At 40.9% G+C, this 14,829-nt stretch overlaps 2 protein-coding genes across 2 annotated transcripts in view; one reads left to right on the top strand and one right to left on the bottom strand.

Annotated features, from left to right (window-relative positions):
• smchd1 (structural maintenance of chromosomes flexible hinge domain containing 1) overlaps window positions 1-2,918 on the bottom strand; it is a 33,904-nt gene extending 30,986 nt beyond the window's left edge. Inside the window, exon 1 of the mRNA XM_080050294.1 lies at window positions 2,579-2,918. Within this exon, the coding sequence (XP_079906420.1) occupies window positions 2,579-2,782 (204 nt within the window). The 5' untranslated portion in view covers window positions 2,783-2,918. The remainder of the gene's footprint in view (window positions 1-2,578) is intronic.
• Window positions 2,919-2,924: 6 nt separating this feature from the next.
• mettl4 (methyltransferase 4, N6-adenosine) lies at window positions 2,925-13,761 on the top strand (the record flags this gene model as incomplete). The annotated part of the gene is made up of 8 exons (XM_080050070.1): window positions 2,925-3,271; window positions 3,835-3,900; window positions 5,367-5,727; window positions 7,762-7,831; window positions 8,010-8,184; window positions 9,037-9,146; window positions 9,260-9,351; window positions 13,496-13,761. The coding sequence occupies exons 1-8, from the start codon at window positions 3,059-3,061 to the stop codon at window positions 13,759-13,761; spliced, it is 1,353 nt and encodes a 450-aa protein (XP_079906196.1). The 5' UTR covers window positions 2,925-3,058.
• Window positions 13,762-14,829: the final 1,068 nt, after the last annotated feature.

The raw sequence follows: 14,829 nt of genomic DNA, 5'->3' as shown, positions 1-14,829 counted from the left end.
AAACTCACTCCTCCCTTCGCCATTCCAGTTTTGTTTATCGTGAAACAAGTAAAGGCAAACTGCTTGAGTTTTAGCTGGCTGCACCTCCATATGTGCAATTAAGTGTGTCCAGATCTAAAGCGCAAAACCTTGAACAGCCTCAACCTCACCCTTGTCATTAAGGGATGTCAATAATGATCACATATTTTAATTTTTTTGTATTTTAATATTCAAATAGTTTTTAGTGTGGCTTTCATGCCTGTACATGTTTCTTTCTACCGACAATGATGTATGATGTAGAAAGCCAGGGCTAAACCTTTAATCAACAACTTACAGGTGCAGCAAATGAGGAAACAGTGGGGTGCAGTGTTAGGAAAAGAAACTAAGATGGAAATTTTGAGGAAATAATTATGTTAATGATGAGGGCATCTATAAGCAGTGAGTTTGACCCTGATTGTTAGCTGGGTGTGCCTTCATATGTGCTATTAAATGTTGTCCAGATCTAAAGTGCCAACCGTGTACAGTCGACTGTCAACCTTACCCTTGTCTTCAAGGGGTGTCAATAACGTTTTTTTGATTGTGTTGTATTCTAATATTTACATTTTTTTTACAGTATGTGTGGTTATCATAAGCCCGTACAGGTTTCTACTGCACCCACACATGAACATGTTTCATCACTTTGTGTTTTTATATTGTTTGTATGTTAAATAAAACTAAAACCTTAACTAAAAGACACTCCTTTGCTTTTCACAATGACAGAATACAATGTGTATATTATACAACAGGGCAGAAAATTAAAGGCTTCTCAAACAAACAACGTGCTGGGAGAGGTCCAATTAATATCTTTAACGTTACTTTAATGTAGTGCGGTTAAAGTAACCAACCAGACTCCTCCCTTCACCTGGGCAGTTTTGTTTATCGTCAAACAAGTAAAGGCACCCTAGTCATTAAGGGGTGTCAATAAAGGTCACATGTTTTTATTCATTTATTGTGTTGTATTTTGATATCTAAATGTTATTTTAGTGTGGTTTTATACAAGCCTGCATCGCTTTCTTCAACAACCACACATGTACTTTTATGTATCACTATAGGCTATGTTTTTATATTGTATGTACAGTATGTATGCGACACAAAACTAATCCAAATTGTCAAGAAAAATATTGTATTGGATTATAAAAAAAAAAATGGCTAACATTCACAATAAAGTAGTTCTCATATAAAGTTGTGTCCTCACTGTAACCTTTGTCCACTGTAACCCTAGTAAAACAGTAGTAGACGTGTTCTCATCAGAGGATGTTAGTTGGACCAAGGGTTTTTACAGTTTTTGATACATGTTTCTGCTTCCTGCATACATGGTAGTAAAGGGAGGTCTTGTTACAGACTCTGGAAACAAGCAGCATCCCTGTGCAACATCCCTGTGCAACATCCTTGTGCAACACACACACACACACACACACACACACACACACACACACACACACACACACACACACACACACACACACACACACACACACACACACACACACACACACACACACACACACACACACACACACACACACACACACACACACACACACACACACACACACACACACACACATTTCTGCATCGCACACACATCTGGGTGTTTTTGGGTGTATACAACTTTGTGATATCCTGTCTAAGAGTTTAATCAATTCTTGAACCGCTTGCTGCTCGATGTAATTGATTAGTTGCAATTAATATAATGATACCCAAAGCCTGTTTCTGTGATCCTATCAAAGTTTGTATTTGATATCTGAACTAATGGAGAATTGCCCTTACATAAACATTGGAGAAACTGGGAATGGTTGGCGTTATGGACAAACGTTATATCTTAAACAGGCCTACTGTAGTTACGCAAATTGTTATAGTAGGCTACAGGCCAGGTAGATTTCATATTGCAGAGATTGGATGGACAGATTATTCAGATTACTTGTCATGCTTTTGGCCATTTTTCTTGCAACAACACCACAAATTAGCCTTATATTCCTCCAAAATAACCTGAGGGTAGAATCATCATCATCTCTCTCATTCTGAACTTTATAAAATATAATAACCTGTGTCAGTCATTGCTTCATATGAAGCAATGACTGACCGGATGACTTGGGAAGTAAGCAGACTACAGGGACTTCACTTTAATTCTATTATAGACTTCAATTACTTGACTTCCTGTAGTAGGCTACAATGGGACTACTCCGAGTCCTGAAACTGATATCACTCCGCCTCCGCCTCCACATCAGTAATCACAATCAAATTACAACAATATGCGCGGCACTATACCACACCTGTCCCTGTTTTAAAGTAGGGTTTGGTAGGCTAATAATATAAACTGGTAACTGAGTGTACAAGGTGTCTTCAGACATCAGTTACCAATGTCCAACCTGTCACCAAGTTCATTTAATTGTTGTTAGGGACAAACGCACGTCTTTAACCAAATATTACATGAAAACAGTTTTAAGAATAGCCAAATATATTTCGAGAAGAAAAGGAAGAAACTGATTTATTTTTCTCTTTTTAACGGAACTCCATAGACGACCAACGACAGCAAACCAGAGTATTGAGCCAATTTTACCTTTTGCAAAAGTTGACGGAATTTATTGAAGTCCATCCCAATTGTCTCGTGCATTTTCGACACAGCCTGTTTGTTCTCGTAGCGGCAGTCGTACACAACAACCCTCCGGTGGAGTGCCCTTTCCTCCGGGGAAGAGACAGCCGAGAGTCGCTGAACGCTCCGGTTCAACATATTTTTCCCCCAAAATTGAGCTAAATGAGACATTAAGGTTAACGTTTGCAGCCTGTGCAAATGTAGCAGGTCGGACAGGACCGTTGGTTGGACTTTCTGTGTACGTCTTTCCTTCTCGCGAGGTTTGTTTCTTCACGCTTTCGTTTCTACGGAAGTCCAAGTCGCGGCCAAAGGCTTGCGTCATCTATCTACGAGGCTGCAGCGCTGCAGCTGGGGACTATTCAATAAATGTGAGCGCGCGGAGTTTTAAACGCTCTCTGCTTTCGGTATTATTACTGGAAAAGCGACGTAAAACCAACCCGTTTCACAATGTCCGTGTTGGTTCAGGGAAGACAAGGCTGGGTTTTGGATGCACGCGCCCTCATTGATCAGGGGTATTCGCGTTGCATCCGGGTCAAAGACAAGGCGCGTGTTAAGTGTTGTTTCAAAGGGCAGTGCTTTCAGATTTCAGAAAGCCATTGCAGTGTGAACGCGGGGGGAGGAAACGTGGATGTTTCGCAGCTAAAAGAAAAACAACTGAAGGTAAAATCCTCCACTAGAGGGCTCACAAACACAAACTGTTGGTCCCAGGACTGCAGACACTCATTACTAATAGGCCCAACTGCTGTGTAATAACATATGGGATATGCACTCTCAGTGAAACACTTATTTTCTTCTTCTTTGTGTTCCTTGGTTGATTCCAATAGCCTACCAGCTTTTAGATGCATACCTTCACCACTTTACATTATTCCAAATAGGCTCCACTTTTTCTAAGTAATTCCAATTTCCATTCTCATCCAGACTCTCTCCCACTTTCTTCAATGTATTTGACAAAGTGAATTGGCCTATGACACCTTCAGTGTTTTCAGTTGACTGCAATAGGCTCATCATCAGCTGACTAACCCTTAGGGTTAAATAGTGCTGTAGCATTCAGCTGATTATGCAGTTTTGTTGATTCAAGTTCTTTTATTTCCAGGTTTAATAGACCCATATGAAGTTATTATGTCAGTCTGATAATTAATTACTTTTGGTTGAATTTGATACCCACATTTATTTCTCTTTCCCTTTGTTTACCGTCCATCCTTCAATATCACTTTGACTTTCAGAAAAGGAAACGAAAACACAGTGAACTCAACCAGGGGGAAGTTGATGTACAGGCCTTTCATGAGAAGGTAGGTGGTTGAGTCTCATTCTCTAACTGGGGTCAGCGATTCTTGGGAACGATTGTTGTCAAAATAACGTTTTGTCATAATCAGTGAATATCTCCTTTACGATCTGCTATCTGTCAGTACTGTGCGTGTACTGAACAAATATCCAGTGTTGATACACAGCTAAGACTCTGGAATTGGGCATGTTGCTAGCTACAGTGAGCCACCTTTGTTTACATGCCAGTTTACAGAGCCTAGGCCGTGTATCAACACCCGATTTTTTGGAAAATCTCCTCCTCCTCTCTATAATACAAACATGTGTAAACAAGAAGGAGAATATTCACCAGGTGGTCCTGGGAGATATTAAGGATACGTTGTGAAAAAGTCGCCTTGATTAGTTACATAGAAGGAATCATAGATGAATGCACATATCAAATTACAGAGCATATTCTAATTGTACCAAAAAGAACAAACAACACAGGGTAAAATAAAGTAAATAAAGAGCCTTGGTGGAAAAAAGAATGCAGCAGAGCAGTATAATTGAGTGACAAGGGCAAGGCATCCATAAATTTGAGAAGAAATGTCTCAACAAAATATCATAATTTACCCAAGGAAAAGGGCATTGGGTCATAGGACAACTAAAATAGCAAAAAAAAGGACTAAAGCTGTAAGTATTCAAATTCATAAACAACTTTATTTGTCCCCAGGGGGCAATTGAAGGCACATAGAGCAGCAGTATTACAAAAGACAAAGGATAACATATGGATAAAATATGTACAGTGTATGTGTATAAATGGAGAACTGACTCTTAAGTGTAAAAAGTCTAAAATATGACATGTATGAAATATAAAGTACAAATTGAGCGAGGTAGTTATGCTGTGAACAGTTAATGGGAGGGAGAGTGCAAAACAGAGTTCAGAGCTTCGCCAGTCTGTGTGGGCCAGGCAGGAGCTCGGCTGGGGGGTTTAGGAGGAGTTGAGGAGGTTAACAGCCTTGGGAACAAACGTTGCTTTTCTCCTCTGTGTCCTGCAGCCAGGGCAGTAAAGTCGGGGCCCTGAGGGGAGCCCCTCTGCAGCGGGGTGTAGAGCATGTGAGGGGTCATGCATGATCCTGTTGGCTAACCGTGGTGTTTGCTGGTGGAGAGAGTTCTTGTTGAAAGTCCAATGATCTTAGAACAGACTCTGGCCGTACTCTCCAGGCGGTTTCTGTTCTGCAGGCTGATGGAGTGGAACCAGCAAGTTATGGAGAAAGTACAAATGCTCTTGATGAATAGAAAGTTAGCAAGATGTTTTTGTTGACTCCAAAGGAATTGAGTATATAATGCGGCTTTAAACGGAGTAAAGTACTTAAATACAGTACTATCTACTCTCATGCATTTCAAACACAGTCTCTGTCAGCACACATCTCCTATATATCCTCATATATTCAGTTTAGCACACCACCGCTCCCAGACTAAATTCTGTCATTTCTAATAATATGTACTGCTGCAGATCAGGTGTGTGATCCTGGAGGGAACAAAGTCCTTGGTGGATTCTGTCCAATCCCTGGGCTATCTGAACGGAGTGAGGGACACAGTGAAGGAGCCTCTCCCCTCTCAGGAGTGCAGCCTGACCGCTCTTTGTGAAATGGCTAAAGAGCTTCCTCTGGTGGACGAAGAGGAGCAGGAGCAGTGTGTGCAGCCGCTCGTGACCGGAGACGGCTCTACGTCTCATGTGGACCTGTTCTCTCGGGTCACAGAGAACAGTACGGACCGGGCCGCCGTGGTCACACTGATGGGAGAGGAATATGTAATACCACCACACACAGCATTCCTGCTCTCTGATTTCACACAAATACAACCTCTAGTCCACTGTGAGTACAATGTTGGTGGAAAAAAGTGTGTGAAGTATCTGGGCTGGTTTCCACTGACTTTATTTAAGACAAAGAACTCACGCCGGCATCAGACCAGGTCGGCCAACCTAGTTTCCAAATTCCATATCATACCTAACCTCTCAGCATGTGTGTGCCTTTTTAAAGTCCTTTCGCCAGGACCCACCTACTTCTCCAAATTGGTAAACTAGGATAGATTGAGGGTGTATTCACACTGGGAAAGTCCGCTAGTTCACTTGCTTTGGTCCAGACCAAATAGAGTTTAGATTTTTTTTGTTTGGTGTGGTCCACTTTCATATTGCCCCTTTTGCAAGTGAACCAGCATCACGAAGCAAAACCACACGTGATCTGAGGTCATTCATTCATTGGACAGACATTCTGGGGTGGAGAGAAGCAGGAAAAACGAAGTAAAAACTGCGAAATATATAACTGATACGATATGGGGTTAAAAATAATAAATAAATAAATAGGCCAACATCTAGCCTATAAATAAAATTAAAAAAACATCAAATTAGTGTTGTTTCATATGGTTATAATATGTAGGCCTGTGTCAATGTGTGGCTTGTAGCCTACGATGTGAAACATAATATTTACTGTATTTTTGCTGCTGGACGCGCGGCTCGCGAGGAATAGGCTCAAGCTGACACACAGCTGATTTAGCCGTGTGTCAGCTGGGTGTGAGTTCGGCGCGGCTCAGCTCCAAACTGACACAGGGATGGTATTGACGGTACCGTAACATGGGATGCAAAGTAAAACCACGCACTTCATACAACGCCCAGCGTGAACCTGTTGGCACTGTGCGGGAGACGCTCCCCTCTCCTTCATCTGATCGCTGAACACATCAGCATGTTTACGCGTCCTGTCTATCAAATGTAATATATTCGCTCGGGGCTCCTGGTCAAACCACAACTAATCTTCCTAACAATGGCGACAACAACACTTTCCTATAATGTGAAGCTGACAGCGATTTATTAAAAAAGAAAAGGCACAGTGCTTCCTGTAATTGGGTCGGATCGAGTCCGGCCAAATTCACACCACAAACGAACTGCAGCAGAGTGCGTTTTGAAGCGCATCGAGACCACCTCTTCAGCTGGGTCTCGGAGCGTTTGCTTGGTCCGCCCCGAGTGCGATTGCTGTATTCACACCTGTCTGAAAGATGCGCACCGAAGGCGGAAGTGCATCTGAGTTCGTTTCAACCGAACTAAACGCGGCATGTGTGAATACACCCCGAGTGTTCATCTATCCAACCAGGAATTGACGGAATGAGCTCCCTTGGTCAATTGTAATTGGCTGGAAACAATCATAACTTCAACATGTTACCTCACCCTAGCAAAAGACTATCAACGCTGTACTGTTATGGTAATATGTACATTAACTTAGCTTTGGCCCCTTTGGTACAGACTCAAGACCTGCACAGTGCTAGGTCAGGGCCGCACATTAACATGTAACTAGGCCATCATTACAACTCAGGCGCAACTCTGGGTTAGGCCCTTAAATGGAAACATTCCTGGTCGCTAAAAGCTCTGCCTTAAGAATGATCTTGGTCTTGCTGTAACAGAAGACCTGTAAATCCTTTTCTGCATGTCCCTAAACATGTTTTATTTTAATCTAAACAATTCACATTCCTTGCTCTACTGCACACACATGAGAATAGGCCCTTGACCTTATAGAGATCTGTATTCAGTATAATATTCTTACTTGATTAAACCATAGTTCAGAATGTGTCATAACAGAATATACCACATGTCTAATTCAACAGCAGATAACTGAAAAAAAGTGTAAAATACAGCTTTAGATTTTACCAGATACATGTCAAATGTGGTACATGATTGTAATAAGATAAGAGCTGTAAAATCTTGAGGAAAAAAAATTGTTATTGAGGCATAAATAAACCATAATACCACCCCTTCCAAAATGTATCAGTGTAAATCTTTCTAGTCGTACTCTAACTCAAGTGGTTGTTTCCCAGCCCGACATATTAATGTCATGTATGAATTATGCTCGTTTTTCACACAGATGGAAGGAGATTTGACTTGATAGTTATGGATCCACCGTGGGAAAACAAATCTGTGAAAAGGAGTCGCAGGTAATTTGGCAACCAAGTGTTTTCGGTTTAAGAAAAACACTTTGCCTCTTTTACAGGGATAAGACAACAGCTATAATTTAGGAGCGCATTAAAAAACTTTAGACATTAAAGGGCCAAAAGGATTTAATTTATTTCCATTTACTCATCATCACTTTTTGAATGTATTTTCTCCATATAGATACAGTTCTTTGCCCTCTACTCAGCTGAAACGGTTTCCCATATCCCTGCTTGCATCCCCCAACTGTTTGGTGGTCACCTGGGTCACAAACCGGCCCAGCCACCTGCGTTTCGTCCGTGACGAGCTGTATCCACACTGGGGAGTCGAGGTTGTGGCCGAGTGGTTCTGGGTCAAGGTACAGAAACATGGAATAGATACAATTGTTAATCATTCCTTTTATTGAATTAAACAAGTTGCTAGGTTGGAATAAGTGGGGTAGTCCTGAACGTCATTTGGCTTATTGTTCATTCCTCTCTTTCTTAATCTTTAGGGAGACAAACATAGTTTATAGTCTGAGAACTGCTTTGCTTTCTAGTTTCATTCTCAAAGATATCTGGTTTGTCAGGTTATCTTTTCAGTTTCAGGCCTCATATCAATCTCCCTCTACATTCTTTAACCAATATTGACCAAAACAAAAACTAGATGTATGGGTTTAATTCTGGACATGTGGAGGCTGGGAGGCTTCCTTGAAGTCAAAAAAGTGGCAAGCTGTTTCCTTGAGCAATTCTGTTTGCAATGACGATCCCTTTTGACCTTACCTTACATATAAGATTCAAGATGTGTATTTGTCATATGCACAACAATTACAGAAGAAGTCATTGTCGATGAAATGATTGAGTCTCAGGCTCCTCTCAACAATGCATAGAAGCAGAAATCAAATAAAAACACAAGTGAATAGAGCAACACCTGAGACACAAATAAACACAAAAGTAGCGCAAGGACACATTGCAGATAAAAAGTGTAGAGACAAGTCAGTATCAGTGACATCAGTTAAAGCATGTAGTGTTACTCAAAACAGGATGATTAAGTACAGTTGTTATTCTATTCACATCCATAATATATTCCAATTCGAATGACCTTCATGGACATATTAATCATCACTTGGTCATAATAGTTCTCTACTCTTATGAAAGTCTGAAGTTCCACATATTTGACCTACTGTTGGGACCCTAGATGTTTTAAAGGGCTTATTATTTTCCCCCATCAGGTCACCACATCTGGACAGTTTGTGTTTCCACTGGATTCCCATCACAAGAAGCCGTATGAGGTGCTGGTGCTGGGCAGATATCGTTCCTCTGCAGATGACAACTCTGCCAGGTGTGAAATAATGATCTCACTTGTCCGTGTGGCAGTTTTCACACTCTGCATGCCCTTAAACTGGAATACGTTCCAAATAATATGTATTATCACACTTCTTAAACCACTCTCAGCTCTTCAGAGACGTCAGAGGTTCCTGTGGAGGATCAACGTTTGATCGTAAGCAACCCTTCAGCTCTTCACTCCCAAAAGCCCTCACTCGCAGGTACGTTAATACAACCATGTTTCTGTTATGTCAAAGGACTTTGTATATGTCAGAGGAGTAGCACTTTGAAGTGGTTTGTTATGCCACCAGAGGGCAATGCTGCAGCACCGATGATTATTATCTTGCTACACAGCTTCAGTGACGAGGTCTGAATCCTACTACAGATGCTATAACATATGCATAAATGTTAAAGGTCTTCAAGATTCTTCACGTTTACATGCTGAAATTAAAATTGTGTCATTTCAATTACATTTCCAGTTGGAAGACAGTTACTATAAACAAAATGATGACTCAAGTGTGTCTTTGTATCGAAAATTAACTCTCGGAAGAAACAAATGATTGATGTTTTAACATTGTAAAAGTAGAAATATCACACTTTTTGAATGTATAACTTGCTTTTTCTTCTTCCGAATGCTACCAGAGGTTGTAGACGTCCATTGTAGAGGAGTCAAAAACTGCTCGTAGACAACATGCAGGGTTTGAATTGTATTCCTAAAACCTGGAGGACATGACTCTTAGTCAGAGTAGGGACTTTTGCCGTTCAGATTTGATCCCATTCATCTATATGTCTGCATTAAATTGTGGCGTGGCAAGACATGATTCCAACATGGCTACTTGGAATGAGTGTAAAAACCTTGACAATTAATATGCAGGGACTGGAAATAAGAGAGGCTTGACGTCATTTCCCTCCCTCTCATGGGAACGCGATTTACTCTGCAGTATGGAGAGCAAAACGCGGCCAGTGTTCGCCGGTGCTCTTTCAGAAAGACACAGAAAAAGCCTCCACCTCATGGAAGTGGCCCGGATATTGTAAAAATGCATTGACTTATATCATAACGGTTCCTTTGTGGGGCTGTGATACAATAGGGTTTAAGTAGATTATGACATACAGATTGTGTCTTATCTCCTTGTAGGTTTAATCACAACTTTATTCCACTTCATTTACAGCTGAGGAGGTGTTGCATTGCTTGTAATGCACACCTCTATATTTAGATGTTTTATGATGAGACTTATTGCACTAAAAGATACAATAATATAAACTTTTTCTTTTTCTTGACATGTTAAATACATAAATAAATGTTTACCAGAAAATGACAAGAATGAGCAGAATATCTACGGTGGCGAACTCCCTTTTCATCTTTATGCAAGAGGTGACAAAGCTCTGTTGGCAGTGGGTGTGGCTAATATATGTGACTGTAATAATTGTACATACAAAAACCCAACCCAAGTCTTCCACAGATGGCAAATTAAAGCAGCTCAGTTTATTTATTTAACTATTTGAGAATGGCAATTAATCACTGCAGGGCTTGAAGGATGATTTACTTTTTCTTTTGTTCACTCCTGCAATAGATTATGCAACTGCTAGACATTTCCAATATGTCCCAAGATGCCGTCTGGCATCGTCCCTGTAACTCTGCTGCACTATGTGTTCATGTCGAGCGTGTCAGGCCTGCGAGAGCCACTGGGCAGCCTCAAAGGTGCAAAGCCTAAACAAGCTCTGAGAAAAACCCTGACCCACTACTCCTCCCTTCTCAGATGGGGCTACTATCGCTGACATTCTTGGTTGCTATGGCGAGATAAGGGACACCGCTACTCACTACTCGATTGCGGATAAAACACATCTCAGCCAGATGGCTAAGCTGCAGTAAAAAAAAATTATAAAAAATGTTTGTGCTTCTCTATATTATATATTAAATGTGGACCCTACAACTTCAGAAATTGTAATTACTCAAGTAGCCCCTTGTTGGTTGGTATTATAATTAGTGCTTAAATGCTTAAATGGCTGTTATTACTTTCATTTGTCTCAGGAAAGGGCACACTGCCAATTGTGCAGGATTTTTGACTGTCCTCTGTGCTCCTCCTGTAAGGTTCATTGGCAGCAAAGATATTTATTTATTTTTGGCAACTATCCCATTTTACTTGATCCCTTTTGAAAACATTTAATTTAAGAATACTAAAACTCAAATGATATCTTGATCAGACAATTGATTGTGGATGTTCCAGAGTCTTGAAACCCTGATGCAAAATGTCCGATTACCTTTATCTCCTTGATACTGTGACGGTGTCATTTATCAGATGGTTGAAATGTATTTTGTCCAGTTAGGTGTACTGAGCAGCATTGCCTCTAGAGGCCGCTTGTAGAGCATTTGAATGCTCAATGATGACCTACATTTTAGGATTCCCTGAAGAATATGTAATCAGTGTTGTCCCTTCTGTGCCTTAAATGTGATCTGTGAAATACGGAGAAAAAAGTCCTGAAACAGAAAAGGGCTGCTTTAATTAAGAAAGTTTGCTTCATAGGAATAAGCTAAACTGCTGTTTCCTAAATCTGCTGTAATTAATTTTGTGGCCACTCAGTGGCACCACAACAAGCTGTAAACAGCACACTGACATACTATCACCTTATACATTGGATTGGTTGAGCAAGTTAGCAAACACAAATAGTACATTCAAACACCTTGCAGATGCAGAACTTTATACTTTACGTGTCTTGGTCTAATATTCTTTCTATACTCTTTCCTCTGTTTTGGTTTTCACCAACTCCTGAGCAATATTACTTGGCCTGGGGGGCGCTCTTGGTGAAGTGGTCAGAGCGTCCCCTAGAGGCTCAGACTTCATCGCAGCAGACCCGGTTCTCTGCCTGTCCTCCCCTATTGGCTTCTGTCTCTCCAAATATGTCTAATAAAGTGAAAAACACCAAAAATAATCTTAAAGCTCCCATATTATACACTTTTCGGTACTATTATACACCATATTATATGGTCTTAGTGGTCCCTAATACGTTTTTATTTAATTGTTTGCTGAAAAAAACTTTCAGATAATTTATTGTACTATGCTGATTCAGCTAATCTCACAATGGCCTATTTTTTAAAAAGAGTTGCAGCTTCCCTCGTAAATATACAATCTTTGAGCTCCCCCCGCCCCCTGTACGGAAGCGAAGCCAGATACGCCTCGCCTTCTGTCTGTCGGGGCCGTGGACCAATAAGAAATGGGGGTGTGGGCTGCACAGTGGAAGCTTCTGGCTTTCCAGTTTGTGAGGTCAGAAATGAGGAAAATTCTGACTGGAGTATATTGGGGGGGGGGGAGGGGTGGGGGTTTCAGAAAGGGGGAGAGTGAGAAAAGGAGAGATTGTTATTTTTTTAAATATGTTGGCAGTCTCTAGGCACACCGTGGACCCATGGATATGTTAGAACACATTTAAAAAGTGCATTTAGCATAATATGTGACCTTTAAAATGGGGCCAAGAACGAGACGCTGTGAAACTCCAAAAGTATGCTGAAAATCTAAATAATTTATTAAAATATTCTATTTAAAAGATAGGTCTTAAAATAGTAATTGCATTAATGAAGCTGTCCTGTATATTAACATAATGATCTATGTTTACCTTGGACCAACCCTATAGAGAATATGAGGAATTCGCAATGCATAATATATGTGACTGAATATGTTACTTGTCTGGAGAGTAGTAAAGTAACACCTTCCTTTGCTTCTGAGAAGTTCCATATGCTGCCCCATTTCAGAGCTAAGAGGATAATTAGACCTTTTATTTCTTGTTCAACTTTGAGAGCTGAGTCACTGTTTGGGGTGGAATTAGTCGGAGAGCTGCATGTTTGGCCTTTCCACTCTGTGACTCTGTGACGTGCTAAGAAAGAGAAAAGGGGAGGCAGGACACCACACCGTGCAGGTTGGATCAGTTTGGGGATCAGGCTTTTGAGCTCATTAACTCCCTGAGTGTTGGCTGAGGTGAGTGTGTGTGTGTGTGTGTGTGTGTGTGTGAGGGGGGTTTGAGTAGCACAGGGGCAGAGGATGTGAAACCTATCTGTCAGGTGTGCCGCTCCTGGAATACCATCACTTATAGACTCAAGGTCACTGCCAGTCTCCACAAAGAAAAAAATCTGTGCCGTGGTGTGAAGAAGCTGGGTAGTTGCCAGCGCTGTCCTCTGCCTATTACAGAGTAGCATGCAAGGGCCCACAGAAGAAATGCATGTAGTGCAGTAATCTTACAACCTGAATACAGCTTTCAACTTCAAATTCGTCTTACAGATCATTCAAACAGAAATGACAAAATTGGTACTAAGCACCATCATTGCTCTATAGGATGTGGAAAAAGTAAATTGTCACCACTGGACTTTTCTTCCAATAGAGGTTTTAAAGCCCTACATCGGAGCTGAAGCCAAGTGCTTGGAGCTGTTTGCCCGAAGTCTTCAACCTGGATGGACTAGCTGGGGCAACGAAGTGCTCAAATTTCAACACACGAGTTATTTCACTTTGACACCTGCCGACAATCGAGCTGTTGTTTCTGAAGACGAGGCCACAGATAAATGCACAGACAAAGGCTTAATCGCACCAGAGTTAAGCTTGCCCAGAGAACACTCTCCTCCCAGTCACTGTCCCACCAGTGTGGAGTAATGACCGACCTTCAACACCTGTCACGTCATAATTTTTTAATAAAGTATTTTTTCAATAAAGATTCAACGCCTGTCTATTTCTTTGCGTGTTCCTTTTGATGTTTACTTCTCATGCATGTGGCACCTTTGATTTCTTTTTCTGGTCTGGGTACTTATTTAAGGGCTGATGATGCATTTGGATTTTTAGATGAAAGTGCGGCTATCTTTTCAATTTCCCACACCTCAATCAGATAAATAACCCTCAAGTTTGTTTTATTTCTTTTTGCCTTTTTGAGGAAAGTTTGGCACGTGTCTTAAAGATGATCAAAGTACTTCCATTTCTACTTATTTTGAATTTCAAATTGTGTCCAAATCCTAATGTAAGAAACAGGTTAATATGGCATTTAGTTTGCTTGTAACCTTCCTTGTTTCAGACATGGAGTTTAAAGTTTCCACTTGAGTGACTAACTGCTGTATCCTCCACTCCGCCTTTATCCGATCAAGGACATCCAGTTATATCTTTAGATAATGTGTCTGAATTTCACTCTTCCCTGTGTCTCACTTCTAACTGTCAGCCATGGGTGGGGGCTCGTTAATGAGTCTGTGGTCTGCAGAGAGAGGAGAGGTGGTGTAGTGGTGAGCAGGGCAGTCTTTAAGGCAGATGGGAATAAGTTATGGCCACTGCATCACAGCTCATGAAGCCAAGGTGTGATTTCAGCATGATCATGTACACGTAACCTTGTCATTCTCACAGTTTTTCTCTCTAACGCGCACACACAATATACCATAAATCTATTTCCTCTTATCTACCCTGACTCAAGTTAGGAAGAGAGGCTGAGAAACCCTTCGCTGTGGAATGTTTTCAGAACGATACTGAACGAGAAATCGAAGATCTTAAAAGGTTTCCACATTAACAACAGTGACCCAGTGCATTTGATCAAATCCTGACATTTTAATAAAGATTGAAATGCGAAGAAAACCATGATTATTGATTGTCTAGCAGCATTTTATAGTGCTATAAATCCTAGCATTATCTTTAGTGTGTCTCACTATATCAAAGGTACACTGTTAGGTTTCCATTATAAGTAAA

This window comes from Ammodytes marinus, assembly GCF_949987685.1.
Source record: "Ammodytes marinus genome assembly, chromosome: 21".
In the NCBI taxonomy this organism is placed as follows: domain Eukaryota; kingdom Metazoa; phylum Chordata; class Actinopteri; order Uranoscopiformes; family Ammodytidae; genus Ammodytes; species Ammodytes marinus.
The sequence above is the reverse complement of the archived record's forward strand: the minus strand, read 5'-3'. Positions and strand labels throughout refer to the sequence as shown.